Here is a 27,308-nt window from a genome sequence, read left to right on the forward strand (position 1 = left end):
GCAGAATGGAGTGGAGGGGGCTGAAGGAGGAAGTAGAGAGGGCTTGAGGGCGGGGTGGACAGACGCGACCAGTAGACCAAGTAGTAGCGACCAAGGAAGCCTGATTCGGCCTTCTTGATGGATGCGCTGTGGCTCTCGAGTCGTCAACCGTCTACTTCGTTTGCTCTCGCAGGAAGGTAATCAGGTCATTCCTGGCAGAAGGTGTACGAGGGAGGTCAGCAAGGATCGAAAGGCGTGCAACAAGTACGTGCAACAACTCGCCTGTCCTTTTCTTTTTTGAGTCCAGCGCTGATGATGACGAGGACGATGGTCAAGTAGAGAGGATAGCGAACAAGGGAAAGGGCGTAAGCACTCGTGAAGACCCTCAGCCGCGAGCAGCTCGATTCGGGCCGGTCAGACGCACAAGGCCATCTTGGTACCGGGGATGTACTTCTTCGGGTTCTCGAGATAGTCAAAGAGAGTCGATTCATCCCAAGTGACTCCCTTGTTCACGTTCGCAGCGGTGTAAGAGAACCCTTCTACTTGCCCACTCTTTCGTCCAAAAAGACCATGAAGATTGGGTCCAACTGCGGCGCGAGAGAAGCGGGAGTCGCGTTGTCAGCAAGGGCTTGCTCTCGCGGGAGGCGTGGTCAAGAGTGCGGCAGAAGTGCGGAACGGCAAGAGTGCGGCAAGAGTGCTGCACAACTGCTCCGAGTCTGCTCGAAGACAGGGGCAAGAGGGGAAGAAGGTGGGGAAGGGGGACTGGCTCGGACCTCGAGAGGTGGGTGCCTGGCGATGGTGGCGACGAGTGTGATGATGTTCAGAGGGCAGCGCCTGGCCCACAAAGGAGCAGGAAGCATACTGTCTGCCTCCACAGTGCCTCTCGCCCCGCCACTCGCTGCCAGCGGCCCTCACTACCATCGCAGCATCTGGCGCCGCGCCGCGTCACTCCACGCCACCCACACCTCCTCCTTCAGCTACCAATACCGATGCTACAACTCACCCTTATTAGGTCCTCCGGATTCAAGAGTATGGCATTGTGCACAACGCGTTTTGAACAAACCAGCTCCTACGAGGGGATTGAAGGGGTATAGAGGATGGGGAAGGGTGGAGGAGTTGGTTAGTGACGAAACATGAGATGGTGCGATAGCCTAGAATTTTTACTTTCCTTTCTTAGTGTCCCCGTCTTGGAATCCCATTTTTGTAGACGTGAAGCTAGCTGTCGGTGTTGGCGGTGAAGCTTTGTGGAATGAGTTATGTTGGTGGCGATGGCCGAAGAATGGGGATCAGAGGGATGATTGGTGAGAGGAGAGAATGAAGAGGCAGATTCCGTCCGAACCCGATTTCTCAGCTCGGCAACCACGTGGCCCGGCCGCCCGGCGCCGTCAGGCTCGTCGATCCCCGATCACTCACGAAAGCGGAGCGAGCCCTCAAGTAAACCGTCGCGCACTTTGCAGCTCGAAGCTCGGACTCCTTGGCCCTGCCCTTCTGACTGACGCAGACTGAGAGAACGGTTCTGCTTCCGAGCGTCACAGACCTCACAGGGTGCCTCAAGGGGGACTTTACCGTGCTTGGTAAGCGCAACTGGACGGAACGGAAGGCCGACGCCGGCCTGTCCAGGCTGGCCACGCCCTTTTCGCAACGTTCGACATTTCCTGACCTCTCTCTTCTATCCACCAGTCTACCCTAGTCGTCGTCGTGCATGATGTCAAAAGGCGACGTGGGGGCAGACTGGGCCATCACAGGGTGAGTACCAGCTTTGCAACGTTTCCGCATCCTCGTCGGACAGGCCCTTCCTCGCCTCCTCGCTGCGCTTTACCTCTCTGGCACCTCAGCCTCCTGGTGGGCCGACTTCTCGCTCCTCGCGCCTACGAACAAGATGAGTCACATCAACAACAAAGCATAGTTCCATATGAGATTTCCCACAGGGAATCACCGTGACTACAAAGCAACCATCAAAATGTCTTTCACCCCTATCTGATGTCGCGCAGAGAGGGCAGGGGAGCCGCAGTCGCCCATCGCGATGCCGGCGAGCCAGGCGAGAAGCATGCAAGGCCGGCGAAGGAGGAAACGAGGGAGCCGTGAATTCCCTCAAGCGATACGATGACAAAGGCACTGACACGCTTCTTCGTCCCCTCCTCTCGCACTGCAGGATCACTAGTGGCTCGCTCATCGGTTGTCAGAGACGGCGACAGGGGACATACGGATGTATCTCCGTGAATGATCGACTCGAATTGGATGCGGACATGTGACTGGAGTGGTGTGCTGCAATCGAATCGAGCTCGCAATTTTCGCTGACTGCAAAGCGACTGCGTCGACGCTCTCGCTCGAGCTGAATGTAGCGCACAGAAGACGGTGGGCCAGCCATTCTCCACCGCAGTCGTGCCTTCGCTGGCTAGAAAGAGCAAGTTCAGGGATTGAGCGTGAGCACGCCGCGAGACCAAGGCGGCACTGCGAATGAGGATAGCAAAACGGAGGAGGCTGAAATCATCGTTGGCATTGAGAGTGGATCTCATCTTGATCTCAGCATACCGCCTCCAGCCCAGATTACTCTCTTCTCCCGGTATCGCTCACGACTTCGTCCTGCTATCATCAATGGCTCTCATGGACCTGCCAAGCCATTTGCTCCTTCGCGTTTGTCGTGACCATCTCGTCGCCACGCTGCACCGCTTGTCAGCACGATCCTTGCCGGCGAAGCATGTCCATTGGCTTGCCATCAAGCGTTGCCGCCTTCTCCCCACTCTGCGCGCTCGAGCGTCTCGGTGAAGTCAGGCTGAAGGAGCGCGCAAGCAGGAATGACGGGATGGTGTCTCATGCGCGAACACATAGGCCTCGAGAGGAATGCGCTGAGGGCCAAAAATAGCTGAGCTTCAGACCGATGCCTGGATCGTCGGAGTCGTCGCGGCGACGATGGGGTGGCCAGGCGACTTTGGAGAGGAGCGTACTGCGCAGGAGTCAATGGCCCAGGGCGTACGGCCGGAATAGCCTCATCTCGCAGAAGAGATGTCCGCGCTTGACGATGTGCTCAGGAAGCTGGACGATGAGCGAAGACTTTGCGCAAGAGCAGGTGAAGTGTCCGGGCCACAGTGAAGTTTGGTGACAAGCCCGTTGCTGCCGAGAGGGTGGGGCTAGGGTGGTGGGCGCGGCCGACCAGGTGTCACTGATCTTTGTGCATGCTGCGAAAGAAGGCGGTCTTGAATCTCAGCTGGAGCAGTGTCTTGCACACATCTGTCCTCCGTCTCCTCCTTGCTATGCTGAGCGATCTGGAGCGCGGCGATGCATCTCTCCATAAGTGAGAGGAGACAGTCTGGCGTCTTGCATCGAATGGGTGGTGGCGTAGCCTTCTATCGGCTACAGAAGAGTTTGTTTCGCAAGCTTGCGGTCGAGAGAGCTTAAGTCGCACGTCCGCATCTCGTAGGTTTGCTGCCCCGTTAGCTGGAGAGGGCGTCTCCGTGAAACTGACTGCGCTGCTGCTCCTGGTGGGCGATAAAGGCACAACGCCGGTGGTGCTGTTTGGACCGGTGAGATTTCTGGCTCGTCGCGAATAGAATCGAACTCCTTCACCTGCCCAGCCAGGTTTGGGCGTCGACTTGCTGAGCTGGTAAGGAAGCCGCGCTAGGTGAGGCGTACGCGTAGAAGACGCTACGTTGATGACTTTGTGCGGATCATCTTGCTTTATCCATAGTCATCGTCCTCCTAGCCAGACCCACCCTCTCGATCTCCATCATCATGGCGAGGAGCTCGTTTGGGTCCCGCAGGGGCGAGTTGTCCGTCAAAATAGTGAAGGGAACCCTGACCCACTCGTGAGACCCCACTGGCAGGATCTCAAACGTCCACCACGCCTTGCACCTCCCGCCCACAAAGTTGTCCTCCCCATCATCCTGCGTCCATACCCTGCGGACCCACGCAGGCACCGACTCGCCCTCTTGCATGTGCGAGATGTCTCGCAGCAGTTTGGCCTTTGTTGGTGAGATGTTCACGTGCGTCTTCGGCCCCAGCCACACACCGCCAGTCGAAGAGACCGTGATGCCGCCCAGTACTCCCCTCTTGTACTTGGGCGGCGCAAGCTGCTCGAGCGCGGGCCCCAACTCCTCTGCCTCTGCTTCCTCCTGGGCCAGGCAATCCTTCTCGGCCTGCCTCCTCGCGGCTTGCTCCTCAGCGGGCCTCGTTGACAGTACCAGCTCCATGAAGTGGAGCGAGGCGCCAGAGAGACCGTCCGCAGCATTTCCGTCGACGGTCCAGAGAGCCGTCTTCTTGCTGGTGGAGGCGAGGATCCTGAGGCCGCCGTAGAGGTGCCTTTGGGCCCTCGTCATTGCTCGGACGCTCGACTCCTTCGATGCCGCCCGCAACCCGTCACTCTCCACCACGAGCCGCCACACCTCGTCCTCCTCCGACTCTTCCCCCAGCTCCTCGACTACCCGCAGGGGAGGGCAGACCTGCAGCCACCTCCTCCACGACCCAGAAGAGCGGCAAACGGCCTGGTAGAGGAGGGTGTTGCCTGCCAAGCGACGACGCAGGATCCCCAGCCATTGCTCCGTTGCCTCTTCCAGGAGCTCCTCCCAGAGCCTGACCGCGCCTCCCTGCTCCCTCGCACTCTGAAGCGCTCGCTGGCAGCTCAGCATCTGGTAGCGGGCGCAGCGATAGTCGGCATTGGTGATGACATGCCAGTCGAGGGGCTTCGTGGGTCCCTCGAGGCAAGGCGTGGCTGCGGGGGAAGGGCGGCAGCATCAGTACGCGCGCTGGCTCATGCTAGTCGATAGCGCCGCGTCACACTCACCGTTGCAGCCTTTGACGCCGTCATCCAGCCCACCGAGCGCGTAGTATCGCCCCCACTCCAGCCAGCCATTCTTGCCCTTCACCTTCCGAGCATCGCCATCACCTTTGCCGCCTCCTCGTTGCTCTCACTTCCGGCTCCACTAAAAGGAAGGACTCAATTCGCTCGCAGCCGGAGGGGACGTGGGGATGTAGTGATCAGGTTGGCGGACCACTGCTGCTCTGAGATCATGTCAAGGGGAGCCTGGATTACTTCTGCGACCCGAACGGCAGGACCTCTTTGCCGGTGATGCGAATCTTGCCCATGACTTCTTTTCGGGATCGACTCCGGGCTTAAGGGTCTCCAATGCCTCTGCAGCAAGGCAATCTTTATACGCCTCGTCGCGAGCATCTTGCTCCTCCTTCGGCCTCGTCGAAAGTGCGAGCTCCATCATCCGTCGAGGAGCACCGGTCAATGAGCCGTCAGGGTTGCCGTCGAAGGTCCAAGTCATTGCTTCGCCTCCTGCAGTTGCGACGATCCTGATGCCTCCGAAGCGGTGTCGAATTGCCATCGACATCCCGCGCACGCTCGACTCGGTCGACGCGATCCCTTTCCCGTCGTCTTCGACGCTGAGCACCCACACCACCATACCAAGCCCCTGCGTCAGCGCTATTGGCGGGTGCATGCCCAACCACATCTTGGCTTGACCCGACGAGGCAAGCATGAGCAGGTAGAGGAGCCTGCCGCTGCCGAAGAGTTGCAGCAAGATGGCTAGCCATTGCTCCTTCGCGTCGACGATGACCCCCTCCAGCATCCTTGCCTCGTTGCTGCGTCCACATGCCTGCGCTACGCCCAGGGCTCGCTGGTTCCTGCGCATGTGGCACCAAGCGGCATGGTACTCCGGTTTGAGGATGGTCTGGCCCTCGTGCGGCTTCTCCGGCGCTTCCAGGCAAGGCGTAGCTGACGAGCGCGATGGACATCGGGCGTCAGTCTGCGCTCGCTTCTCTGGTCTGAGTGGTCTCTCTATGCGCGCGACGGCGTGTAGCCCGCCTCCACTGAGCTTCCGTTTCTCTTTCATCCGACCTTTCCCCACGAATTGCGCACAGTCTTGTACTCACCATTGCACCCGATCACGCTGTCTTTCAGCGCATTTCCCAACCCATACTCCTCCCCCAAGTCCAGCCACGCCTGCTTCCTCGACGAAGCTGTCCATGATTCCGCAAAACACACTCTCCAGCATTGCCATCGTGTTGCTTGCCTCCGCCTCGCTTTGTCCCTCTCGCGGCTTTCACTAAAGAAAAAGTTTGAAGTGCTGGCAGCCAGCGAGAGTCTGATAGAGGAGAGTCGGCGAGGGAGAATCGCTACTGGCGCTATCGACAATCTAGATGAGGTGGGAGGCCAGACGCGAGGGGACGTAGCTCGATTTGCCGACGTAAATGGCTGCGAGAATTGCTGCCAGGAAGCCGACGGCGAGGTAGATGCCACCTGTTTTGGAGTCTACCCAGCAACCAGAAGGGAGCTCCACGGCCGACCAAGGCAAGTCTAGCGCAACCACAGGATCGGGAAGGCCATCCCAGAAGGCTTGGGCCCGGATGTCGACGCCGTTGTCTAGCGCCTCCATCAGCTTGAGACCTGCCGGCTCCAGCTGCACGTCCAGCAAGGCTTTCCACTCTTGGTTGCTGATGTCCCTCATCCACTGAGGGACGTTCAACCCCGTCTAATCCTCGCCAAAACTCCCTGAGCGAAGTCTGTCTGGCACAGCACGCCTCGGTGGAAGTGAGAGGTGTCTTCGGTGACACTCTCGCAGCGTGGTGGACCCCTCCCAAGCAGGACCTACTCTGCCGTCTGGGAAGACCTTCCTATCGCCGAAGGGTCCCTTCTTGATGATGGCCCCATCCTCGCCTTAACCAATCTCCTCGTAGTCCTCCTCGAGGTCACTGTCCTCATCCTCATCGTCCATCTCCTCTTCCTCAGCGTCTTGCAGAGATGACTCCGCCGCGAGTGTCAAGGTGGCATCATCCTCTTCGCTTCCTGGGTCCATCTCGTCGCCCTTGAGGAGCTTGGGTGAGAGGGCGTAGTGCTGAGCACGATGGGGTGCAGATGCGCTGAGCTCGGCGGCAGCTGAGCCGGGTGGCGAGGAGCTTTGAGGTCGCTTTGTATCGCCTACGAAGGCGGGCATGTTGCGTGTAAGCGTAGGTCACTAGGCTTGACGGGCGGGCGCTGGACGGCTCGACCCTGAGCGGCGTGTGCTGTTGGTCCCTCGGCCGTCAGGTTTCAGCGCCGGACGCGGAGTGGATGGAAACATAGGGTAAGTGTGTACGAAGTTGGCTTCGCCCTCAATGGCGTCCTCTGGGCGCCTGCAAAGAAGTCGGGCGAGTGTCGAGCTCCTAGGCTCCATGTTGCCGACCTCACGGAGCTTTCGCAACTTTGACGGGGTGATGACGAAGGAGTTGGCCGGTCCCAGGTAGAGGCTCCCGCTGGCCGTCAAGCTTAGCTTGCCCAAGATTGCCCTCTGATACTCGGGCGCCAGCTGAAGGAAACCAGGGTGTTTGAGGAGGGGGTCCGACTGCTCCTCTGCGACACAGGCATCGTGCGCCTGGTGTCGTGCCCTTTGCTCCTCCTCCGGTCGCGTTGAGAGCACGAGGTCCATCAACCGGCGAGCAGCGCCCGAGAGCTCTGAGTCGGGCTTGCCCTCGAGTGTCCATGGCATCGACTTCCCACTGGTATCCGTTGCGACGATCTTCAGGTCGGCAAAGAGGTACCTCTCTGCCCTCGAGATGCCTCGCACGCTTGACCCGTTTGATGCTGCCCCCCTCCCAAGGGACTCAGCGCCGAGCAACCACTTGCCCGGTCGCAGCCCATCACTAAGTGCCTTTGGAGGGCGCAGCTCCAGCCATCGCTTCGGCCGGCCGGCTTCTTGCCCATAAATGACCTGGTACAGCAGCGTCTTGGCTGCGAAGCGGCGTCGAAGGATCTCCAGCCAGTCTTCCCTGGCCGTTTCGTGGATCCACTGCCAGAGTTGAGACTTGGCAGCCGTCGCAGACAGGGCCTCTTGCTGGCTCTTGCGCATCAGATATTGAGCGCAGCCGTAGTCGCCGTTGAGGATTGGGCTGTGCTTGCCGGGCGTGTGCGGCGCCTCGAGGCAAGAGAGAGAGAGATCATTGTATTCCCTTCTGGAGCGTACGTGGGCTCATGCGGGTGATCTCGAGGCAAGAAGTCCCTGCGAGAATAGGAAGGAGGGCGTAGCATCAGTACGCACGCCAAGTCACTTTCTCGATAGCCTTCACACTCACCATTGCACCCTTTCACGCCATCGTCGAGCCCTCCCACTCCGCATGCGCAGATGTTCTGCTGCCATTGCACCTTTCTGGTGAAGCTGACCATCGCGTTGTAGAAGACTCCCTCTAACATGGCCATCAACTTGGCCTCCTCCTCTTCCTCTCCCATCTCTCGAGCCGGACTTGGCCTCCAGAGCAAGAAGAACTTGAAGTGGTCGCAGTTGGCGAGGACCGAGTAGAGCAGAGTGCTGAATGGAAGTTGGCGTTTGTCGCAGGCTCAGAGGATGGCAAGTCGTCGTTGTCGGCGCCGATGGACAGAACGATGAGGTAGCGAGGCCTCTGCCTTCGTCCGAGTCGTCGATGGACTGTCCTTCGTCGAGGTGCACGCGCGCCAGGCTGCAATGCTCCGCGGTCTGCAACTCACTATTGCAGCCGATCACCTCATCTCTCAACCAGCCAAGGCTGTACTTGCGCTCAAAGGCAAGCCACTTCTCCTTCCTCGTGTACGAGGCGAAGAGGCGGCAGAATATGCACTCGAGCATTGCCATCTTCCTGGCCGCTCCCTCTTCCCTCTCGTCCGCCGACAGACTCCAGAGAAGGAGAAATTTGAAGTGATCACAGCGAGAGATGACGTCGTAGACCAGTTGCTTAGCGGTCTGGCCTTGAGACGCCTTCATGATCTTGAGAAGGTGTGAGGGATGACGCGAGGGAATTGAGCCGGTCTTGCCGACGAAGATGGCCTTGAGAAGTTCTCTCAGGAAGCCAACCAGCAAATAAATCCCTCCAGTCTTGGTATTCTGCCAGACGCCTGAGGGGAGTTCCTGCATGCTGGTCCAGGGCAGATCCGTGGCGAGGAGAGGCTCTGGCATGGCGTCTCAGAATGCCCGTGGATGAACGTCCTCGCCGTCGTCGAGGGCTGCCATCAGCCTCACCCCGGCCGGTGCCAGCTGGATCCCCTTGACCGCTTCCCACTCTTCCTCCGTCACCCCCTTCATCCACTCCCACGCGTTGAACCCCGCCGTCCCCGGCATCGACACCTCATCAGCCAGGTCTTGCTGGCAGAGGACTGCTCGTACGAAGGAGGGAGTGCCTGGCTCGACGTTGGCGAACCTGGGCTCACCGCGGGAGCAGAGGAAGTATTCGGAGCGGCCATCTTTGTGGACCCTCTTGTCGCCGTAGGGCCCCTTCTTGACCTTGGAACCGTCAACGTCTTCTGGCTCCTCTTCTTCATACTCCGAGTCGCTTTCATCCTCTTCTTCAATCTTCTCCTCCTCCTCGCCCGGGATGCTGTTAGTGGCCAGCTCCGCAAGAGCGGAAGCTAGCGACTGCCCGCCGGCGAGTTCAGCTGCTGTTGTTGGTGGTTGAGTTGGGGCGTTGATGGACATTGTTCGATCACCTGTGACAATGCGACGGCAACGCCTCGTCTCTTGCTTATGATGGACAGCGAGGAGAGAAGAAGTGCCGCAACGGGAGACATCCGATCTGGATCGTTCAATGCTGAGAACCGTGACTGCAGGATATTGCGGCGGAGTGTAGACGCAAGATCCTTGGACGTTGGCTTGGCGACGGCAATCCCCTCCTGAGCTTGAAGCGGCGTTTGCTGAGCACAAGAGACGGGTAAAGAGGAGCGTGAGCGTGTAATACAGCAACCGTGAGTCTCTCAGTCTCTCTGAGTTCGCGAGCACGTACCAGCCAGACAGCCACATTGTCACTTCTCTCCAGAGTTCAATTAGCGTGGGCTCAGAGTGAAGAGGTGGACGGGGCAGAGATCGCGCTGCTGCTGGTGCCGCCGCAGAGGTCGAGCTCCCCGTCAGGAGTCGAGCCTTCGGTGAAGTCCTTTTGAGGTGCGCTCGCCATCGTCTTGGCGTCCTTCTCCTCGCTCTCTCCAGATGGCTTCCAAATCCAAAGAAGAAAGAACTTGAAGTGATCGCACCCAGTAAGTGTAGAGTAGAAGAATGTGCGAGAGTCGTGGATGGCCTGAAGGATAGAAATGATGTGGTTGAGAAGGCGAGCCGGAATCCAGCCGGTCTTGCCTGTGTAGATCGCCGCGAGGAGGGCATTGAGGAAGCCCAGGCAAAGATAGATGCCTCTCGTGAGCTCGCTACGGAAGAGACCGGAAGGCAGCTCCTCCAGTGAGACTGAGGCGGGCAGGTCGGCCGCAACGAGAGAGCTGGGCAAGGCGTCCCAAAAGGCTTGCGAATGCAGCTCGGTGGTGCCTGCTTGGAGGGCCGCGAAGAGTCTGACCGCAGCCTCCTCCAGCTCTACCTCCTTGAGCGCCTACCACTCCTCGCCACTCACTCCCTCCATCCACCCCGGCACACTGAATCCCACCATGCCCTCATCCGGCACCCTCTGCGCAAAGTCCCTTTGGCAGTCGACGGCCCTGCTCAAGTATCTGTCTTCGGGCTCCACGTTGTCGAAGCGACCTTGTCCTCTGCAGTGGTGGAGGAACTCCGTGGTGCCGTCCGGCCAGATCTTCTTCTTGCCGTACGTTCGACTGTGGATGACGGATCCATCGTTGATCTCCTCCTCCTCTCCCTCTTCCTCTTCCTCTTCGTCCCCTTGCTCGACGTCTTGCAGGGCAAGCTCAGCAAGAGCCGCTGTCAGCGTATGTTCGCCGCCATCGGACTGGCTGTCGCCAGCTTGAGACGAGACTGCATCGCTACGTCGGGGGTTTGGTGGTTGGACGAGAAGGCGGTGCCATCGCGTTTGGCATTGGCGATGGTAGGGTGCTTGCGTGAGGGTCGACGGGTATGAGTAGACGTCTCCTGCTGGCTCTGACTGCCTCGCGCATATCTGTGCCCAGCTGCAGACGCTGACGAATGGCGGGCGAGAGACGAAGAGAGAGCACAGCCAGATCCGGCATTGTCTTGGCCCCTGCTCTTTGGTCATTGCCACCTCGCCGTAGGCCAATGCACGCGCAAGGTGACTTCTAGCGGTGCTGCGACAGCCCCGGCCTTGGTCCATCCTGCCTTCACCCTCGCTGGCGCGGACGAGGTTGGAGAGATGCCCGACACGGCTTGCCAAGTTGGTGGTGATGATATCTGCGTAGGAAGACGGACCGAGACCTTGCTGCGATAGTTGTGCGCTGCTATCTCACCAGCTTGAACGAGCGTGGTGCCCGCGAGAGCACAATGGCGAAGCCAGTTGGGCTTGGAGCAATCGTGACAGGCGACAGGCAGTGCTGACGATGTAAGACGACGTGTGAGAAGATGATGTTGTCGTGCCGTCGCTCGAAAGCTTCCTTCGTGGTGCAACCGTCCACATCCACTATTTGCTGACCGTCCACGTCTTGGCACGAGAGCTGAGGAAGCGAGCGCAAGATCGAGACCCTGAGCTTCGTCCTTTCGCATTTTCATTGACCTTGTGACGCTTGCAGAAAGCATGGTCGCCCCGCGTTGCGCATGGAGGCTATTGAGGAAGCCGGGAAGCGTGCTGTGGCCGGTGATTGGCTTGTGAACTTGTCCGCTGCCGTAAATCCTAGACACAGAAAACCCTCGATGCTGAGGTGCTCGTGCTGCAAGGTAGGGGCCCGGAGTCCACCATTCTATAGTAGTATTATGCAAGAGAATGAAAATGGGGGATAGGAGAGGGTTGCGTGGATGACGGTGCCTCGGGGATGAATCAAGAGCCAGTGGGCGTCGGCACGTCGGCGGCATTGCTCCTTGTCGTTGAAGCCACGAGAGCTGACGGCAGGGATGGAAAGCAGGATGCAGGGTGAGTACGAGGCTTCATGGTAGTTCACAAAGCGCGACCACGTACCAGCCTGCGTGCTCTTGCCGTCCCAGCGGATCGAAGGGCCCTGCGCAAGGATGAGAGGGGCAGAGGAGGAGGAGGAAGAGGAGGAGGAGGATGCCGTGGTTTCACTGCTGCCGCTGCTGCCGTCGTTAGGGCTCCCGTGGGCAGCAGTCGTGCCCGAGGGGCCAGAGACGGCGCTGCTGCTGCCACTGGCCTGATCGTCCCCCATTGCAGACTTGCAAATCCCCGGGAAGGGCCCGTCGTGAGACCGGTGCCAGTCGTCTCGGACGTTGCTGACCCGCAAGTAGGCCTCGGGGCTGAAGGAGGAGGCAGAATGTGAGTTGCAAGTCAGTGCCGAGATGCTGCGTGAGGAAATAGTACCCACCGGCCGGCTTTCGGACAGGGGATGCGCTGCCTCTCGGTGTGCACCACCATGTGCCTACTCAGGAGCATTTCGCTCTTGAGCACCTTGCCGCTGAAGGATTGCAGCGAGGTGGGTGCGAGTGGAGAGCGGGCGAGGAATGAGCTGCGGGTCAGAGGGGCCTCGATAGAGCACATCTGGTGCCTACTCACCAGCTGGGGTGGAGGGCACTCGACCGCCTCGCGCTTCCTCTCGTGACGGTCCTTGACGTGCTTCTTGGCGTAGCCCTTTGTCGTGAAGCTCGACGAGCTGACATGCGCAGAAGGGGTACGTCAGCGGAGCGAAGTGAGAAAGAGATGCTTTGCTTTTGAGCTCACCAAGACTCGACCGGGCAGAGGAAGCGCCCATCCTTTTCAACGATCTTGTACTTCTCGGGTCTAGCATCGGACAATAAGGCGGGCGTGGGGAGGCAGCGAAGGTGATGAGGGAAGTCAGCATATGGTGTGCCTACTAGCTCGCATCTGCGTGAAAACCAACTCACTTGCAGCTGTGCCTGTTCAGAGCCGCTTGAGTCGAGAAATTCTTCTCGCTGCGGATACAAATCGTGGCTTAACATGTCAGACGAGAAAGACACCATGGCTGGCGTTGAACTCACCACTCATCGCAGGTGTGCATTACCCCCTCCAAGGCCCTCTTGTGGTTTGTGACGTGCCTGCTGCGCGAGGCTGACGTCGGGTACCTCTTGTTGCTGCAACGATCAGATCACGGTGTTGGTGAGCTCTCGCGTATGGGAGCCATCCTCGTACGAGACCTACTCACCAGCCTGGCACAGTGCCCCAATACCTTTCGTTCTCTTTGCCGTCTCGATGCTTCTTCATGTGAGCCTCCTACGTGCCCACCGTGAGAAAAGTCTGCTCACCGCGTGATGGAGCACAGCAGAGATTGTGAGCGGAAGGCAATGGTCGTACTGTACTACGAGCATTAAGGGTGCACTCACCAGCCCGGCCATTCGCACTTGCGGCGCTTGATGTACGGGGTGTTCTGATTCGTTGGCATCCTCAAGTTGCGTCATTTGAGGTGTGAAAGGACTTCGAGGAAGATGTCGAAAGAGGAGCGTGGTAGAAGTGCTGAGTCGAGCATGAATGGCCTCGCTCGACCCCTCGGCCAACTCATTTCTAATCCCACCTCTCGCCTCGAACCCCTGTCGACTCGAATGTGAGCGGAGTATCTGGTTCAGGATTGGTGAGCGTGTGGTGTCGGCGACGGAGTGAAGAGAAAGAATCGTACGCGGTCAGTATCAGCATATGCGACTACCGCCGAGACGCGAGCACTCACCAATCGGGCGAGCCGCAGATGCACCATTCAGCCTCGTATCAGATGGACGTAAGCTAACGCGAAGGATGGCACGGTAACGCTGCTGCTGCTGCTGCTGCTGCTGTTGCTGTTGCTGTTGTTGTTGTTGTTGTTGGGGTGGTGGTGGTGCCGCCGTCGTGAGCCTCTGGCCAAACTCCTCCGTGCTTATTATGGACGTGCTGTCGCACGGACTTGCGGTTCTGCTAGTCTTGCGGGCTGAGGACGGTGGGAAGAGGTAGGAGTGACTCAGTGCAAAGAGACGAGCAAGTAGCAGCTGTGTTCATACTGTACGTACCAGTCGGCATAGGGGCAGGGGAGGCGTGGGCGACCCTGATGAGTCGCTTGATGCCTTCGCAGGGTCTTTACGTCGGCGAGCGACTTTCCGCTATATGATTGAAAAGGTGCCGATCAGCTCCATGGCGCTCGAGAATATGCATGACGCTCCTGGCTACTCACCACCCGGGATGGGGGCAGATCACGCGCTCCCTATCGCCGTGAATGTGTGCGATGTGTTCGTCGCGACTCTGCTTGAGCGTGAGAGTAGAAGAGCTGTGATGCAGCGTCTGAGCGAACGAGATCCAGATGAGACGGAGGGTGGTTGCTTCGAGTCCCACCAACTTCCAACGCTGTCCATCCTCTTTCTCCACGTTGTCGCAGTGTGCTTGCCCCCTCTTGAGGAGGACGAAGTCTGCTCTGCCGAGGTTGAAGACGTTCTTGTTGCCGAATGGACCCTTGTTCGCCAATTGGCGGCCCAGCTTGAGGTTGCGACGGTGTTGCGAGCAGAATGAGCGTCTGCGTGGCGACGGCAGTGTCGTTTGAGCTTGAAGCGACGAGAGCTAAGCATGAGAGAGTTTCGCAAAGAGAAGAGATGAACGCGAGCGTGAGCGTGAGGGTGCTGGGGTGACCATTTTGAGTCAAGGGCACACACCAGCCGCGCCAGCCGCATTGCCACTTGTCACCAACAAGGCCGATCGTTGTCTTGGGCCTGCCCGAGGTGGAGAACAGCGGGGCCAATGCGCCGCCGCTGGTGTTGGTGGTGGTAGTGGTGTTGGTGGTGGCGGCGCTGATGCTGCTGCTGCTGCTGCTGCTGGTGGCGCTGCTGGTGCTGCGACCGAGCTCTGAGGCTGGGCTGCCCTCATCCCGCGCGCTTGAGGTGCCTGCGACCCTGCTGGTCCCGGCTGCGTCCCCGCCAGAGCTGCCCAACGACTCCTCCAGCCCTGGCCAAGGCCCACAGTCGGCGTGCTTCTTGCTTCAATGGATCTTGACATCCTGAAGCTTCACGTACGACTTTGAGCTGACGTAGGGCGCAGAGTAGTAGTTCCAAATCAGCGCCGATGGCTACGTAAGCGAGGGGGCAGACATACACACCAGCGACTCTTCGGGCAGGGAATGCGCGGACGCTCCTCATGCGTTGCCTCATGCTCCTTGAGCCGCGTACGGTCGCTGAAGACCTTTTCGCTGGACGATCCAAGGGAGGCGCGGGGTGAGGAAAATGCAAGTTGAAAGCGAGCGAGGAGGGGGCTGTGGGTCAGAGGGGTAACGTGGCGATGGGGCGCTGTCACATGCTCACCAGCCGGGGCGAGTGCAGCGCAACGTCTTCTCCTTGCCCTCGTGCTGGTGCAAGACGTGCCTGTCTCGAGCCGATTTGACGGTGAAGACGGAGCCGCTGTGAAGTGCAGATTCAGTATGTAGAAGGGGTCGAGCGGTGAGATGCTTTGCTCTGGGACTCACCAGTCCCGAGGGCAAGAGAAGGTCTCCTTGTCATGGACCTTCTCGTGCGCCTTCCACAACGCCCTCGTGGTGCAGACTTTCCCGCTGTTCGAGACCGAGGTGAGGGATGAGCGAGGGTAGTGAGAAGGTCAGCATATATCGTGCCCGCGCAAACTCCCATCACGCCGCAGGAAACTCACCAGCCAGGCCGTGTGCAGGGGTATGTCTTGCCCGCCTTGCGCTCCGCGTGCAGCGCTTTGTGCTGGTCCAGGGTCGTCTGGCTGACGAAAGTCTGACCGCTGCAGGCGCGACGGGTAGCTGTTGTCAGACGAGACGAGGGAGATAGCAAGGCTCAGAGTCCACTCACCACTCGTCGCACGGGAGCCTGACCCTTCCTTCTCCCTCACATGGATCTGCTCGTGCTGTCGCAGTCCACGTTTGGAAGGGAAGTCCTTGCCGCTGCGGCGGATAGATTAGGCAAAAGGGGGTGAGCTGATTCAAAGTCTTTCTCACCATCCTCGAATGCAGCTCACTCACCAGCCAGTGTGGGTGCAAGGGTAGCGTTTGCCCTGCTCCTTGTCCCTGTGTAGCTGAAGGTGGTCTCTGTAGGTATCGGGCGCAGTGAATGTTTTCTCGCTGCGGAACGGGGAGAAGTAGTAGTAGTGAGCGGACGACTAGGATCGACAGCACAGAAGGAGCTTATGGCGAGCCACTCACCACCCCTTCCACTCGCACTTGCGAGGTGGGTCCCACTTTTTCTTTTGTCCTGGCATCCTGAAGCTACTGTACGTGACGCCGGTCTGTCATGCAGGTTGGTCTTGGTGCAAGGTTGACGAGCGCGTGGCGGCCGACGCTTATCTTGCTGGTTGGAGCTTTTAATGTCAGGAGACGAGCGGAGGAAAGAGAAGGGGATCAGTAAGAGCATGCACAATCGCCGCTCATATGCGAGGACTTACCATCCCGGCCAGTCGCAAATCCATCGCCCGTCCTGCAGGCGTATGGGCGGCAGCTGCACCGCGGACGTCTTGGTCCTGGTGCTGTTGCTGTTGCTGCTGCTGGTGCTGTTGCTGGTGCTGGTGCTGGTGCTGGTGCTGGTGCTGGCGAGGGCGGCGGTGCTGGTGCTGGCGGTGGCGGTGGCGGTGGTGCTGGCGGTGGCGGCGGAGGCGGAGGCGGAGGAGGCGCTGCTGCGGCTTGGCCCCGCTGCACGCGAGCGTGACGGCCCAGCAGGGTTGCTGCCGCCACGACGCTGGCCATCTCTCTCAGACTGGCGAATCGTCCGAGGGACTCCCGGCCACTCTCCTTTGTGCTCCTTCCCGAAGTGGACCTTGGTGTATTTGGGGTCCAGGTATGCTTCGGGGCTGAGAACGATGGGGAGGCCTGGTTCGTCAGTGCCAGGGATGCGGGAGAGAAGAGAGTCCGTATGCTCACCACGTCGGGTGCGGGCAGCAGAACAGCTCCCTGTCCTCAAGATGCGTTTGAAGATGGTAGTCGAGACTCTGCTGAGTCAAAACCGTCTTCTTGCTGGACAGAGCGGCGAGGATGTGAAGGGGCTCCCGTATCTCAGCGGAGGGATGCGGTGACGAGACGTCGTTGACTAATATACTCACCACCCCGGGTGCGGACAGGCCAGGCGAGGACGGTCGGCCTTGTGCCCCTCGACGTGCTTCTGCCTGCCGAGATGCGTCGTGAAGGTCGACGAGCTGTGAAGTGAAGGCTTAGTCTCAGCGAATGAACTTATGCAACGTAGGATCAAGATGCCCTCGTGCTCACCATCCCTCGACCGGACAGAAGAGCACGACAGCCTGGTGCACGTTGCGGACGTGCGCGTATAGACCGTCTGGTTGCTTTGTACTTCTTCGTGCTGCGGCAAGAGAAGGTGCGAATGTGTGAGCAGCCTACTCGCCTTCGGGGGCTAGAGAGAAGCTCACCAGCCGGCCACCGTGCACGCGTACATCGTCCCAGCCCTCTCGACCTCGTGACGCCGTTTGTGCTTGGTCAAGGCCGTCTCGGAGCCCACGACCAGCCCGCTGCCCAGCGTACATCACAAGGACAGCAAGGTCAGTCTGGGGAAGAAACAATCAAGTCTCAGCGACGGAGGTGGATACTTACCACTCGCCACACTTGTGCACCTTGCCGTCCTCTCGGTCAGTGTGAATCTTCATGTGCTCATTTAGATTCGACTGCCGAGTGTACTCCTTGCCACTATGATGCGGGAGCACAGCGAGGCGGTGATTCAGCGTGATGAGTTGGAGGGCTCGGTCTATCGCTTAGTTCACTCACCACCCCGCTACTGGACACTTAAATGAGACATTTTCGTCTCGTAATTTGTGGTCCTGCATGTGTGAATGATATGAGTAAGGCGAAGTGAAGGACTTTCCACTGTGCAGTGAGAAGAATCACAGCTGGTGAGCTATGAGCTGATGTGCGAGCCAAACCATAGGTAGATGGCAAAGCACTCACCAGCCTGGTCGCTCGCATTTGCGAGGCTCAGCGTACACCTCGTTTCTCCCGGCCATCTCGAGTGCGTTGGGCTTGTGACGAGGACGATTGGCCACCTTTGCCGGGGAGGGAGAGCTTGGGAGCTGTGAGCTGATGTGCAAGCCAAGCCAGAGCATGTCGGCAAGTTACTCACACACGAAGCCAGTCACACTTGCAGCGCCTGGCGCGAGCCGTTTCCTCTGACCATCTTGATCGTGGCGCTGGCGGGAGGGACTGGTATCGTGCGCGCTCAGAGACGAAGACCTATGATCGGTGTTGCGTGTCGAGGTGTCGTGACCAGGGTGCTTGACCGTACGCTCGGAGCGCACCGCGAGCTTATGGAGCGTAGCTGTGAGGTGGGTCGCGCAGGCCACGGTGACTGGGACCAGGCGTAGACGCAGGGTATCCGGAGGTTGGTGCGTGGCACGAGTGGAGATGTGTGGCGAGGTGACCGTGACGATGACGTGGCGCGCACGGCACCGACGCTAGCAAGACTATGACAGGTCAGAGAGCTTGAGGTGGCGTGCTGAAGCCAGAGTGAGAGGCCGGTGGATGTTGCGAGATGGGCGAGCGAGCTTGAGAGGAGTTGAGGTTGAGTGATGACTGAGCATGAGCGAAGTGATGGCGAGCGTGACTTGGAGGGATTGCTGAGCTCTTGGTGCAGAGGTTGGAAGTCCTCGTTACGGGCACTGAGCCGACAGCTGTCGCGGGAGCCGGTGCTGAGCTCGTGCGCGCTTGTTGACTGAAGTTCCACTGCTCGACGATGATGGTGGTGGCGGCGGCGGCGGCGGCAGTGGCGGTGGCGTGGGGGTACAGGGTATATGCGTGGGGAGGGAGGGGGCAGAGAGGGGGCAGGAAGGGGGCAGGAGGGGCCATCGGTAGACCAGGCGTGTCGGGCTTGTTTTGTTGGTGAGAGCGTTTGGGTCTAGGTGGCTTCCACATCGAGGTCGTGCGGCGGCAGGCGAAGTGGCAGTGATGGATAGGAGGTCAAGATGCGCTGGCGCCAGCTGGCAGAGATGGGCTGTGTCCTTGACTCATCACAGGAACGCTCGCGAACGGCGCAGTCAGGCACGGCCGCGAGCCGCTCCGCACCGCACCGCCGTCGTGATTAGCCACAGGACTCAGCCGCCGTGATGAGCTTGCGTAATGGATCAGCCGCCGTGATTAGGAGTTGGGCTCGACTGTGGTCACCTCTCGATCGCTGTGGTGATGATGAGTGGCCATCGTTGAGGAGCGCGACGCGCGACCGGCAAGATCTCACAGAGAGCCGAGCAGGAGGCGTCCGACAGCCGGCCTTGATCTACTCCCAAGGGCCCAACCCAAGGGGTCAAAGATTGGGTGCCTCCTCTCGCAGGCGGGTGAAATGAGACTGAATTTTGCCCTCTAACAGTAGCCTGAGTCTGCTTTCGTCTGTAGCTCCTGAATGCATGTTAGCTACTTCGTCAAGCCTTGAACGCCTCCTGCGAGGAAGCGAGGCGCGAGGTGCGAGACGTGAGGCGCGACAACTCAAGGCCCAGGTGGGCCTGGCCGTGCGTCGTCGCCCCGCGCTTGACGTCACAGCGACGAGACCCGACCCGGCTCCTCCACCCAAAACCCCCACGTTCAGTCTCATCTCCCCTTTCCCCATTGATCCACTCCAACACTCTCGCGCGCACACACACACACACGCACGCACGCCCACCATGAGCGCTCCTCAACCTCCCAAAGACGGTCCTTCTCAGACTGGCCGCCCCATGGCCCCTGGCAAGCCTGGACATGGCTCTTCTAGCTATCACCCTGGCGGCTTTGGAGTGTCTGAAGGTCTGAAGCGCGCCCGCGAGCCGTATCGCATGGGAAACGCTGTCATGGGCCTCGGCTTGGTCGCCTTTGTGGGCGGCGTCTACTGGTGGTCGATTCACAAGGTCAAGCAGGACGACTTCTCCGACCTCGCAGACGTGCGCAAGGACAACAACGCCCAAGCCGTTCAGGCGCTGCAGGACGCAAAGGACAAGGCGGGCGAGGGAGCCACCAAAGTGAGCGAGGCGGCTCAGGCTGGGTGGCAGGCTGCCAAGGCCGGTACGCAGGAGGGTGCGGGCAGGACTGAGAAGGAGGCCAACAAGGGATGGTTCGCTGCGAAGGACAAGGCGGACGAGGCGGGCAAGGAGGCAAAGTCCATCTTGTCGCAGGCTCAAGACAAGGCCAGTGATGCCGCGCGTGATGCCAAGTCCTCGCTCTTCTCTGCAAAGGACAAGGCCGAGACTGAGGCCAAGCACGCGGAGCAGCAGGCCAAGTCCGGGTGGTTCAGCGCAAAAGACAAGGCCGACGATGCGGCGAAGCAGGCCGAGCAGCACGCGAAATCTGGCTGGTTCCAGACAAAGGACAAGGCAGAGGACGCTGCGCAGGATGCCAAGTCGTCGTGGTTCAGCGCAAAGAATGAAGCTCAGCGCGAGGCCGACAAGGCAGGCGAGCAGGCCAAGCAAGGATGGTTCGCCGCAAAGGACAAGGCCGACGACGCTGCAAAGGAGGCCAAGTCGAGCTGGTTCAGCGCAAAGGACGAGGCTCAGCGCGAAGCCAACAAGGCGGGTGAGCAGGTCAAGTCGTCGTGGTTCAGCGCCAAGTCCTCCGCAGACGACGCTGCTCGCCAGGCCGAGTCTCGCGCCAAGTCTGGTTGGTTCACGGCAAAGGACAAGGCGGACGAGGCGGGCAAGGAGGCCAAACAGAACTGGTTCCAAGCCCGCGACGCAGCAGCTGCCGAGGCCTCGTACGCTGCCAAGGAGGCGCAGAGACGCTGGGATGCCATGAAGTCTGGCGCGGAATCCGCAAAGAACACCGTCGAGAATGAGGCGCAACGTGGATGGTCCAACGTCAAGGAGCAGGGGCAGCGTGCCAGTGACGAGGCGCAGCGTACCTACCGCTCGGCGGCTCAGTCGGTCGAGAACGCGGGCAACCGCGCGAGGGAAGCGGGGCGTGATGCAGAGGCTAGGCTGGAGCAGACGCGTGAGAACCACAACAGGTGGACCGAATGGTGGGCTCAGGAGGCCAATGACCGCCGCCTCGCTTTGCTCAGGCTGCGTGACGGCAAGTAGGCGGGCGAGGCGGGGCGGGGCGACGGGAACTGCTCGTCACGGACGTCGCACTTGTATATCGCACCCCCGCGCACGCCGCGCGATCGCAAAAAGGTATCATGATTCTTCTCGTCTTCTCGAGCCTAGAAGACGCGCGATATGTACTTGCTCCCCGGCAGCGCCGCCGAGAGCGAAGAGGCTACACTACTAGACCCATCCGTCGATGCGGCGCCGCCATTACCCCCTGCTCGCGCGACGCTTCCTCCCCCTGCCGGCGCGAGCTCCCTCGCCCGCGGCTCCACCTCCAAACTCCTCTCATAAAGCGCATCCTCGTCCATCACCGGCAGATCCATGACCAGCCGCTCGACGGCGTGATTGGCAGGCAGCGGCTTCTGGCCCCACTGCTGGCAATGCACAATGGCCATGACGGCTTCGTCCATGAGCGAGAACTTGCGCCAGTGGATCATCCCGTCTGACGCGCGTTTGGATGGGTTCCCGTCGCTCATCGAGAGAATGTCCTGCAGGTGCACGCCCAGGTACGGAATCGTGCGGCCCTCGCTATTCTCCAGGGCCATGCGGTACGAGCGGTAAGAGGAGCCGACGCCCATGAGCTTCTGTAGACTGGCAAATGGCTTTGCGAGCTCGGCGTTGTGGTGGTGAGGGGAGTGCTTGAGGCGGTGGACGGCCGCATTCCCTAGTCCTGCGAGTACGGCTTGAAGGGTATTGTAGTTGTTGTCGTGTCGTAGGATCGATGCGATGTTCATGTATTTGTCAATCATCTTCGCACGACCCTTGGAGCGGTGCTGCACGAGGACCATCGAGCATACCCAGTAAGAGACGTAGTTGAAGTGATCGATGGAGCGAGCGACGGGGCCGGCGCCGCGTCCTCCAACCCCACGTCGCAGCTCTCGCGGCACGAGGATGTGACGCAGGAGGTCGCGCGGGCGAATGGCCATGAAGAGGTACCATTCCACGCGGGTGAGCTCCGAAGCGATGGCCGCGTCCGGGGTATCGAGGAGCGCGTTGCTTACTGCGCGCAGAGTGGCCATCTGACGTTGCGGGGTGATGGGCGGCGGAGGGAGAGGATGGTTGAGGGGGTCATGACGATCCGGGACGGCCATACTGCCCGACGACAAGCTGTGACCTGATGCGGACGACGGCGGTGCATCACTCCCACTATTCGCCGTCGCATCGCTCCCGCTGCGATCGCGATTGAACGAGGGGCGCGACGCATCCGAGGCAGAGCGATCGCGCAACTCTGTGTGAGGCTTGATGGGCGGCACATCCGCCGCAACGCTCTTGGGCTTCGAGCTGTCCTGATCCTTGCTCCAAATCGCATCCAGATCAGGAGCCGTCTTGACCACCTCGAGCAGCGGGCGCAGATCGCGGGCAATGTGCGCTGTCATCGGGTGGACGCAGAGACGCTCGAAGAAGTCGCAGAGTAGAGGCAACGTCTCTGGGCCCGAGAGGTCGCCTGGGTAGTCTTGCATCCAGTCGCCTAGCATGGCAGCCAATCGCAGCAGGGAGTAGCGAATCAAGCTGTCCTTTTGCTCTCGTTGCGCGAGGGAGTCGAAGCGCGAGATCATCTGGCGAAGCAGCTCGATGGGCCGGACGAAGCCTGGTGCGGCGCGGCGCGCGGGTCGTAGATGTCAGCTCGGAATCTCCCACTTCGCGCTGCGTCGCGCTCGCTCACCTCTGTAAAAGACCATGAACATGAGCAGGAAGCGCTCGTCCGTTCCCGTCACTGCAGCAAAGAACAACTTGTCCCAAAGCTCCTCCAGCGTCACGTAGCCGCCCGCCGACTTGGCGCTCTGCAAGCCCAACTGCGCGCGATTGATGCTCTGCTGAACCGCATCGTCGTCCGAGCGAGTCGTCGAGTCGCTAGCGTGGCGGACGTTGGGAGGACCCTCCGCCTGCTGCGGACCTCGCGGCCGACCATCAAGAGCCAGCGATCCTTGCGATGGCTGTGCTTCGCGTGCCTCGCGTGCCTCGCGCGCCTCGCGCTCTGTCTGTGGCTCACGCTCCGTCTGCGGCTCGCGCTCCTCGCGCTCAGGCTGTGTCCCTGCGCCGACTCGCTCCGTTCGTTTCCCCTTGCCCGCCCTCGCCTTGGCCACCTCTTTCACCAAGTACGAGAAGCAGTCGCGCATCCTCTTCTTCCCCTCCTCGCTCTCCATGGTGCACTCCGCCAGACCCACGTTGTATACACCCGCCATATCGCTCGCGTAGAACGGATCGATGCCCCTCGGCTCAATGTCCGACTTGCAAGCCAACATCACGATGCTCAGGTTGCTGATCGCAAAGTTCTCCAGCAGCTCAGACATTCCGCGGAACGACGAGAGCTGCGATGCGTCGTAGCATAGAATGACGGCGTCGATGTTGGGGAGGAAGCGGGGCCACGCGAATCGCTTGCTGGGTCCGTTGATGAGCACAGATGTGTCTACTTCCAGCACCTCGATGGTACGCTGCTCGTGGTCGACGATGCAGACCGTGTAGTGGGACGTAACCTTTTCCGAAAGCACCTGCGGCTTGCTCAGGCCAAACTGGCGCAGCCCTTTGCGGATGACCGTCGACTTGCCTGCCCCGCGGTGGCCCACGACCGCAATGACAAAGCTGGCTTGGCTACGCGGTGGGTATTGGACTTGCTGTAACAGAACGCTCGCGGTGCTCCCACTCCGACTGCGGCCCGAAGCTGGACGTCGCTCCTCCGATGTTGCGGAGCTTGTTGAAGTCGTCGCATCGCCGAGGCTGCTGCCCTCGACCTGAGGCACGCTCAGGCTGGTCATCGAGCTCTCCAGCCCGGCGCTGTACGATGTCCTTCTCGAAGCGCTAGACTCGCCGCCTGCAGAGGAAGGAGCTGCCGCCTGAATCGAATGCAAGTCCGCTGGCGAGCTCGTAGACGATGGCAGGCCATCGGCGCCAGGTAATATGAGCTCGTGCGACAAGAGCGAGCGAGGACGAGTAGAGCTGCTCAGCCGACCCATGAAGCTCGAGCTGCGGGGGTTGATGCTGCTGGGCATAGCGCCGACGGTAGCCCCGCGTGGACGGCCTCGAATCGTACCATTGGGGCCGAGAGACGTGGGAGGAGCCAGCGATGGGCTCACAGCTGGCGTCGCTGCTGCTGCCGCCGCCGCCGCCGGTGCTCCGGCCGTCTTGAATGTTGGCCTCTCCGGCGACGATGCACTTGCGTCTGTACGAGCAGAGGAGGTGGTCCCCGAAACCTCGGACGCAAAGCTCGAGCTAGCTACGAGTGAGGACGAGGGCGAGATGGAGTCGTTGGCCGACTTGGCAGGAGGTGTAGGTGGTAGCGGACCCGATGGCGGAAGATGCAGACTTTGTCTTCGACGCGAAGGATTCGTTCGGCGTGGATGTGTCGTCTCCGCTGTCGGCCCCGTCGTCTTTGTCGGGGGCGAGGGCAGGAAGGAAGTCATGTAAGCGCTGTCCTTGGAGACTGGGCTGGGTACACGCTCTGCGGCGCTATCGTGCGATTGCTGGCGAAGAGTTGAAGACGATGCAGTAGCGGATGCCCTGCTCAGTGGCGCGTTGACGACGCCAGGCAGTTCAAAGTCGACGGGATCGTCGTCCATGTCGCCGACGTCAAAGAAGGAGTCGTTGCCGGCTGTCTCTGAGGAAGATCTCGCTCGAGCACCCGAATCGTATGAGAGCGAAGATGCTGCACCTCGATGGTTGCGTGGAGACTCGGCGCCTTGGTATGATCGACTTGGTCGATGATGGATGGTCGGCGGAGGTGCAGTCTGGATAGGCTGAGTTTGTTCGTTCAATCCCATGCCGGCCATCAATTGTCCTAGGCGTTCGTCCGCGGCGGGATCACTGGAGTCGTGCACGCCAGACTCGTCTTCTGAGCTGCGACTGCGATCACTCCTCGTCGGCGACGCTACGTCGTTGCTCTCCCCACCGCTGCCGCCGCCGCCGCCGCCGCCGCCGCCGCCCTGAGCCTGCTTTGCTCGCCTCCGCTTGAGGTCCATGACCAGCCGCTGCTTGCGAGTCGTCTGTGACTGCTTGGGAGTCGTGTCGACAGATTCTTTCGGCGTTTGACTCGGCGAGGATGGAGCCGAAGAAGAAGCAGATGAGGAGGACGAAGCGGGGAGCGTCGCGGGGAGTGTCGACGACGACAGGGCTGCGCCTTCGACGACAACGTCGTGAGTCACTGGCCGAAGCGGCCGAGGTGGCCGCACGTCCGATGTCGGCGGTGCTAGGCTGGCCGAGCTGACATTGCTACTATTGTTGCTTTGAGTCGCCCCGGAAGCCCCGTCGGCGGATCTTGATTGCCAAAAGGCAAGCGCTGATGGTTGTCGGCGGACCTTTTTGGCCTGGTCATCTCGCGACGATGATGGAGGACCGGACGAAGACGACGCCATGTTGGCGCGCGCCCCGTTTCGAGATCTATCAGAGGGCGTCGGGCGTCTAAGCAGCGACGACTAGCTGCCGTCGTCGTCGTCGTCGCCGTCGTGACTGAGTGAGGATGATGTGTGGGCCCTCTGACCAATTGGTCGCGTGCCCTGACCTCTCCTGACGCCGCTGCCAATTTGCTCCACGAAAGCTGATCAGGGCCGGCCAAGGCGAAAGGTATTTGGCACAAGATGATGGTGAGAGTCGAAGAGAGCGCTCTGACTGCAATGCTCGAATGCCCGTCTGTGGCGGTGTCAAGGCAGGAGGTGGTATGATGGAGACAAGTCTCAATTGATGCCCGCCGACGTCGACGTCGACCCCGCTTTCTCGTCTCGCTCTCTCCCTCGCAGTGCCAGTCCAGTTCCAGACGCTCACACAGGATCGACTCCCGCGTGTGTGTGCGCGTGTGTGTGTGCGTCGTCTGAGTGCCTGCCGCCCGCCGCCGCCTGCACGCACGCACGATTCCGCCCGCCCAGGCCAGCGCGAACCTGCCCCCCACCTTCATCATCGATCTCACTCATCATTCTCATCTCACTTCTCTACACGATTCAATCTCGGCCCTCGGCGTCGTGAGAGCGCGAGAGACGCGAGTCGTGTGACGATCGAATGAATGATCATCATCACATTGCCCTGTCACGCTGTCAATATTCGAGCCGCTCCCTTGACAGCGCGCTGAGCCCAGGAGCGCTCTGGCCGGCATCAATTGAATACAGGCCCTCTCCTTGACAGCACAGAGCGTCCACGGGGTGGGACCCCTTCACGGCGACCCCTTCACGGCGACCCCTTCACGGCGTACTGACCTGCATCATCGGAGGCGCGGTTACCTTGTCAAACGTTTTCCTGTATCTCGCGCCTCGCTCGCCGCGCCTCGCTGACCGCAGACTCCATTCTCAATGACACCGCCCTGAAGTAAACGTTGTGAAGTCTCTTTGCTTGCTTGACGCCCCTCTCCGACCTGTCAGGCACCATCGGGATCTTCGCCGGCTACGACTTGCTCTCCCTGCCCCTTCCTTGCCCAAGCTTCTCCAAAAGGGCGGTCAGCAACGCGCCACGCGCACCCTCAGATGCAAGATGAAGAAGAAGAGCAGGCGCGCGACAGAGCGCAACATCCAGTGCGATGTCGCAGTTGCACACGTCGGCGTGGGGGAGCCAGCAAAGAGGAGAGGGAGACGTGTGGGATAAGGGGGCTATCGTGGTAGCTGCCGTGCTCACCGACACCCTTGCTTTGCTACCTTATCTCGGGGCACCGTGTACAGGTCGTCGTGGGCACGCAATGCTCGGAGATCACGCAGCGATGGACCTTCATTGCTCAACGCTACCCTGTAAGACGCCCTGACGCAGAGTGCAGTGCATTCACCTTCTGCCAGATCAGATCCGCCCCCGTGACGACCTCCATCGTCACGACCGAGGTAAGCCTACGAGCGAGGTAGTACCATAATTATACACATGAGCGATGGCGCTGGGCGGTGTCCGAGGTTGGCGGTGATGCAAGCGGTGATGCAAGCATTGATGCTCGCGGTGCGGTGAACACTCGCGGAGTCACGGCAAGTCTCGTATCTTGTACGTCCTCACCCTCGACCCTCGATCACAGCGTACCAGATTGCGATTGATCATCGACACTTCTCCCTTTTGCCCGTCTTCCGGAATGCAGGCAGAGCTGGAGGTGCGTGGGAGTCAAGGCGCAACACTGCTCCTCTCGCGCCACCGCCGAGCTGCCAACAAGATTGAGTCTGCGATGTGTGTGTATCCCAGCCCCGGCCCGGCGGCTTGGCCTGCTTGACTGCTGGCTTTGCTAGACTGGCACGATGCCTCTGGCTCAGCTCCGTTGATCACGGATCAAGTGGGATCGATCAGGATCTCAGCTAGCTCGACTCGACTCGACTGGACTCAACTCGACTAGCTCGGGCGTCATTCGTCGAAACGCAGAGCATGCTGACCCCCTACCCGGTCAGCATTTCTGGAATAGATTCGCGCGTAAAATCGAGTGCGTAGGCTCGAGCTCGAGCTCAAATTCTTGCACGCGGTTCTCCCGTCATTGCTTCTCTTCCCAAGCTGCAGAATGGCGAGGGGAAGCATAAATTGCACCCTGAGCACACCTCACGACTGTCGACAACGGCCCGAAGAAGAAAAAGGGAGGCACGCGCTTGCCTAGGCGCATCTTTGCTTTCCTCGTCGACGCTGTCTCCGTCGTCGTGTCCCCGTGCTAG

General features: G+C 60.2%; 16 protein-coding genes across 16 annotated transcripts; 1 reads left to right on the forward strand and 15 right to left on the reverse strand.

Moving 5' to 3' along the window:
- Nucleotides 1-260: 260 nt before the first annotated feature.
- On the reverse strand, nucleotides 261-1,049 carry BDZ90DRAFT_206316 (cytochrome c; the record flags this gene model as incomplete). The annotated part of the gene is made up of 3 exons (XM_025503959.1): nucleotides 261-288; nucleotides 404-566; nucleotides 983-1,049. Coding segments are annotated over 3 exons (258 nt in total), but the record flags the coding sequence as incomplete, so codon positions are not given.
- A 555-nt stretch (nucleotides 1,050-1,604) lies between these two features.
- On the reverse strand, nucleotides 1,605-2,713 carry BDZ90DRAFT_230239 (hypothetical protein). The gene has a single exon (XM_025505402.1). The coding sequence runs from the start codon at nucleotides 2,493-2,495 to the stop codon at nucleotides 1,953-1,955; it is 543 nt and encodes a 180-aa protein (XP_025363969.1). The 5' UTR covers nucleotides 2,496-2,713; the 3' UTR covers nucleotides 1,605-1,952.
- A 743-nt stretch (nucleotides 2,714-3,456) lies between these two features.
- Nucleotides 3,457-4,829, reverse strand: BDZ90DRAFT_106554 (hypothetical protein). The gene is made up of 3 exons (XM_025503191.1): nucleotides 4,757-4,829; nucleotides 4,426-4,684; nucleotides 3,457-4,335 (listed from the first exon to the last, which is right to left on the reverse strand). Exons 2-3 carry the CDS (start codon nucleotides 4,599-4,601, stop codon nucleotides 3,645-3,647), a joined length of 867 nt encoding a protein of 288 aa, XP_025363970.1. The 5' UTR covers nucleotides 4,602-4,684; nucleotides 4,757-4,829; the 3' UTR covers nucleotides 3,457-3,644.
- BDZ90DRAFT_106428 (hypothetical protein) lies at nucleotides 4,794-5,962 on the reverse strand. Its single transcript, XM_025503187.1, has one exon. It carries the CDS (start codon nucleotides 5,808-5,810, stop codon nucleotides 4,986-4,988), a length of 825 nt encoding a protein of 274 aa, XP_025363971.1. The 5' UTR covers nucleotides 5,811-5,962; the 3' UTR covers nucleotides 4,794-4,985.
- A 151-nt stretch (nucleotides 5,963-6,113) lies between these two features.
- BDZ90DRAFT_258292 (hypothetical protein) lies at nucleotides 6,114-6,425 on the reverse strand (the record flags this gene model as incomplete). The annotated part of the gene is made up of 1 exon (XM_025508051.1): nucleotides 6,114-6,425. The coding sequence occupies one exon, from the start codon at nucleotides 6,423-6,425 to the stop codon at nucleotides 6,114-6,116; it is 312 nt and encodes a 103-aa protein (XP_025363972.1).
- A 254-nt stretch (nucleotides 6,426-6,679) lies between these two features.
- Nucleotides 6,680-8,032, reverse strand: BDZ90DRAFT_106430 (hypothetical protein). The gene has a single exon (XM_025503188.1). The coding sequence runs from the start codon at nucleotides 7,800-7,802 to the stop codon at nucleotides 6,933-6,935; it is 870 nt and encodes a 289-aa protein (XP_025363973.1). The 5' UTR covers nucleotides 7,803-8,032; the 3' UTR covers nucleotides 6,680-6,932.
- Nucleotides 7,884-8,633, reverse strand: BDZ90DRAFT_230243 (hypothetical protein). The gene has a single exon (XM_025505403.1). The coding sequence runs from the start codon at nucleotides 8,556-8,558 to the stop codon at nucleotides 8,022-8,024; it is 537 nt and encodes a 178-aa protein (XP_025363974.1). The 5' UTR covers nucleotides 8,559-8,633; the 3' UTR covers nucleotides 7,884-8,021.
- A 122-nt stretch (nucleotides 8,634-8,755) lies between these two features.
- BDZ90DRAFT_106432 (hypothetical protein) lies at nucleotides 8,756-10,484 on the reverse strand. Its single transcript, XM_025503189.1, has one exon. It carries the CDS (start codon nucleotides 10,068-10,070, stop codon nucleotides 8,886-8,888), a length of 1,185 nt encoding a protein of 394 aa, XP_025363975.1. The 5' UTR covers nucleotides 10,071-10,484; the 3' UTR covers nucleotides 8,756-8,885.
- A 293-nt stretch (nucleotides 10,485-10,777) lies between these two features.
- On the reverse strand, nucleotides 10,778-11,932 carry BDZ90DRAFT_106468 (hypothetical protein). The gene is made up of 2 exons (XM_025503190.1): nucleotides 11,773-11,932; nucleotides 10,778-11,696 (listed from the first exon to the last, which is right to left on the reverse strand). Exon 2 carries the CDS (start codon nucleotides 11,667-11,669, stop codon nucleotides 10,899-10,901), a length of 771 nt encoding a protein of 256 aa, XP_025363976.1. The 5' UTR covers nucleotides 11,670-11,696; nucleotides 11,773-11,932; the 3' UTR covers nucleotides 10,778-10,898.
- Nucleotides 11,921-13,162, reverse strand: BDZ90DRAFT_106742 (hypothetical protein). The gene is made up of 6 exons (XM_025503192.1): nucleotides 13,107-13,162; nucleotides 12,929-13,020; nucleotides 12,765-12,857; nucleotides 12,651-12,698; nucleotides 12,487-12,546; nucleotides 11,921-12,418 (listed from the first exon to the last, which is right to left on the reverse strand). The coding sequence occupies exons 2-6, from the start codon at nucleotides 12,985-12,987 to the stop codon at nucleotides 12,097-12,099; spliced, it is 582 nt and encodes a 193-aa protein (XP_025363977.1). The 5' UTR covers nucleotides 12,988-13,020; nucleotides 13,107-13,162; the 3' UTR covers nucleotides 11,921-12,096.
- Nucleotides 13,163-13,315: 153 nt separating this feature from the next.
- BDZ90DRAFT_106756 (hypothetical protein) lies at nucleotides 13,316-14,502 on the reverse strand. The gene is made up of 5 exons (XM_025503193.1): nucleotides 14,077-14,502; nucleotides 13,919-14,011; nucleotides 13,758-13,847; nucleotides 13,445-13,678; nucleotides 13,316-13,337 (listed from the first exon to the last, which is right to left on the reverse strand). Exons 1-4 carry the CDS (start codon nucleotides 14,406-14,408, stop codon nucleotides 13,666-13,668), a joined length of 528 nt encoding a protein of 175 aa, XP_025363978.1. The 5' UTR covers nucleotides 14,409-14,502; the 3' UTR covers nucleotides 13,316-13,337; nucleotides 13,445-13,665.
- A 58-nt stretch (nucleotides 14,503-14,560) lies between these two features.
- On the reverse strand, nucleotides 14,561-15,792 carry BDZ90DRAFT_106771 (hypothetical protein). The gene is made up of 6 exons (XM_025503194.1): nucleotides 15,540-15,792; nucleotides 15,373-15,471; nucleotides 15,194-15,277; nucleotides 15,033-15,128; nucleotides 14,831-14,920; nucleotides 14,561-14,756 (listed from the first exon to the last, which is right to left on the reverse strand). The coding sequence occupies exons 1-6, from the start codon at nucleotides 15,686-15,688 to the stop codon at nucleotides 14,714-14,716; spliced, it is 561 nt and encodes a 186-aa protein (XP_025363979.1). The 5' UTR covers nucleotides 15,689-15,792; the 3' UTR covers nucleotides 14,561-14,713.
- Nucleotides 15,793-16,349: 557 nt separating this feature from the next.
- On the reverse strand, nucleotides 16,350-17,959 carry BDZ90DRAFT_106812 (hypothetical protein). Its single transcript, XM_025503195.1, has 9 exons — nucleotides 17,805-17,959; nucleotides 17,633-17,727; nucleotides 17,453-17,551; nucleotides 17,282-17,374; nucleotides 17,101-17,199; nucleotides 16,943-17,033; nucleotides 16,780-16,872; nucleotides 16,601-16,693; nucleotides 16,350-16,530 (listed from the first exon to the last, which is right to left on the reverse strand). Exons 2-8 carry the CDS (start codon nucleotides 17,686-17,688, stop codon nucleotides 16,637-16,639), a joined length of 588 nt encoding a protein of 195 aa, XP_025363980.1. The 5' UTR covers nucleotides 17,689-17,727; nucleotides 17,805-17,959; the 3' UTR covers nucleotides 16,350-16,530; nucleotides 16,601-16,636.
- Nucleotides 17,904-18,687, reverse strand: BDZ90DRAFT_106815 (hypothetical protein). Its single transcript, XM_025503196.1, has one exon. The coding sequence runs from the start codon at nucleotides 18,590-18,592 to the stop codon at nucleotides 18,155-18,157; it is 438 nt and encodes a 145-aa protein (XP_025363981.1). The 5' UTR covers nucleotides 18,593-18,687; the 3' UTR covers nucleotides 17,904-18,154.
- Nucleotides 18,688-19,413: 726 nt separating this feature from the next.
- BDZ90DRAFT_213194 (hypothetical protein) lies at nucleotides 19,414-19,590 on the forward strand (the record flags this gene model as incomplete). The annotated part of the gene is made up of 1 exon (XM_025504160.1): nucleotides 19,414-19,590. A coding segment is annotated over one exon (177 nt), but the record flags the coding sequence as incomplete, so codon positions are not given.
- Nucleotides 19,591-20,794: 1,204 nt separating this feature from the next.
- BDZ90DRAFT_230249 (ras GEF) lies at nucleotides 20,795-25,407 on the reverse strand. The gene is made up of 2 exons (XM_025505404.1): nucleotides 22,388-25,407; nucleotides 20,795-22,312 (listed from the first exon to the last, which is right to left on the reverse strand). Exons 1-2 carry the CDS (start codon nucleotides 25,068-25,070, stop codon nucleotides 20,838-20,840), a joined length of 4,158 nt encoding a protein of 1,385 aa, XP_025363983.1. The 5' UTR covers nucleotides 25,071-25,407; the 3' UTR covers nucleotides 20,795-20,837.
- Nucleotides 25,408-27,308: the final 1,901 nt, after the last annotated feature.

Source organism: Jaminaea rosea, assembly GCF_003144245.1.
Source record: "Jaminaea rosea strain MCA 5214 unplaced genomic scaffold BDZ90scaffold_2, whole genome shotgun sequence".
Classification (NCBI taxonomy): domain Eukaryota; kingdom Fungi; phylum Basidiomycota; class Exobasidiomycetes; order Microstromatales; genus Jaminaea; species Jaminaea rosea.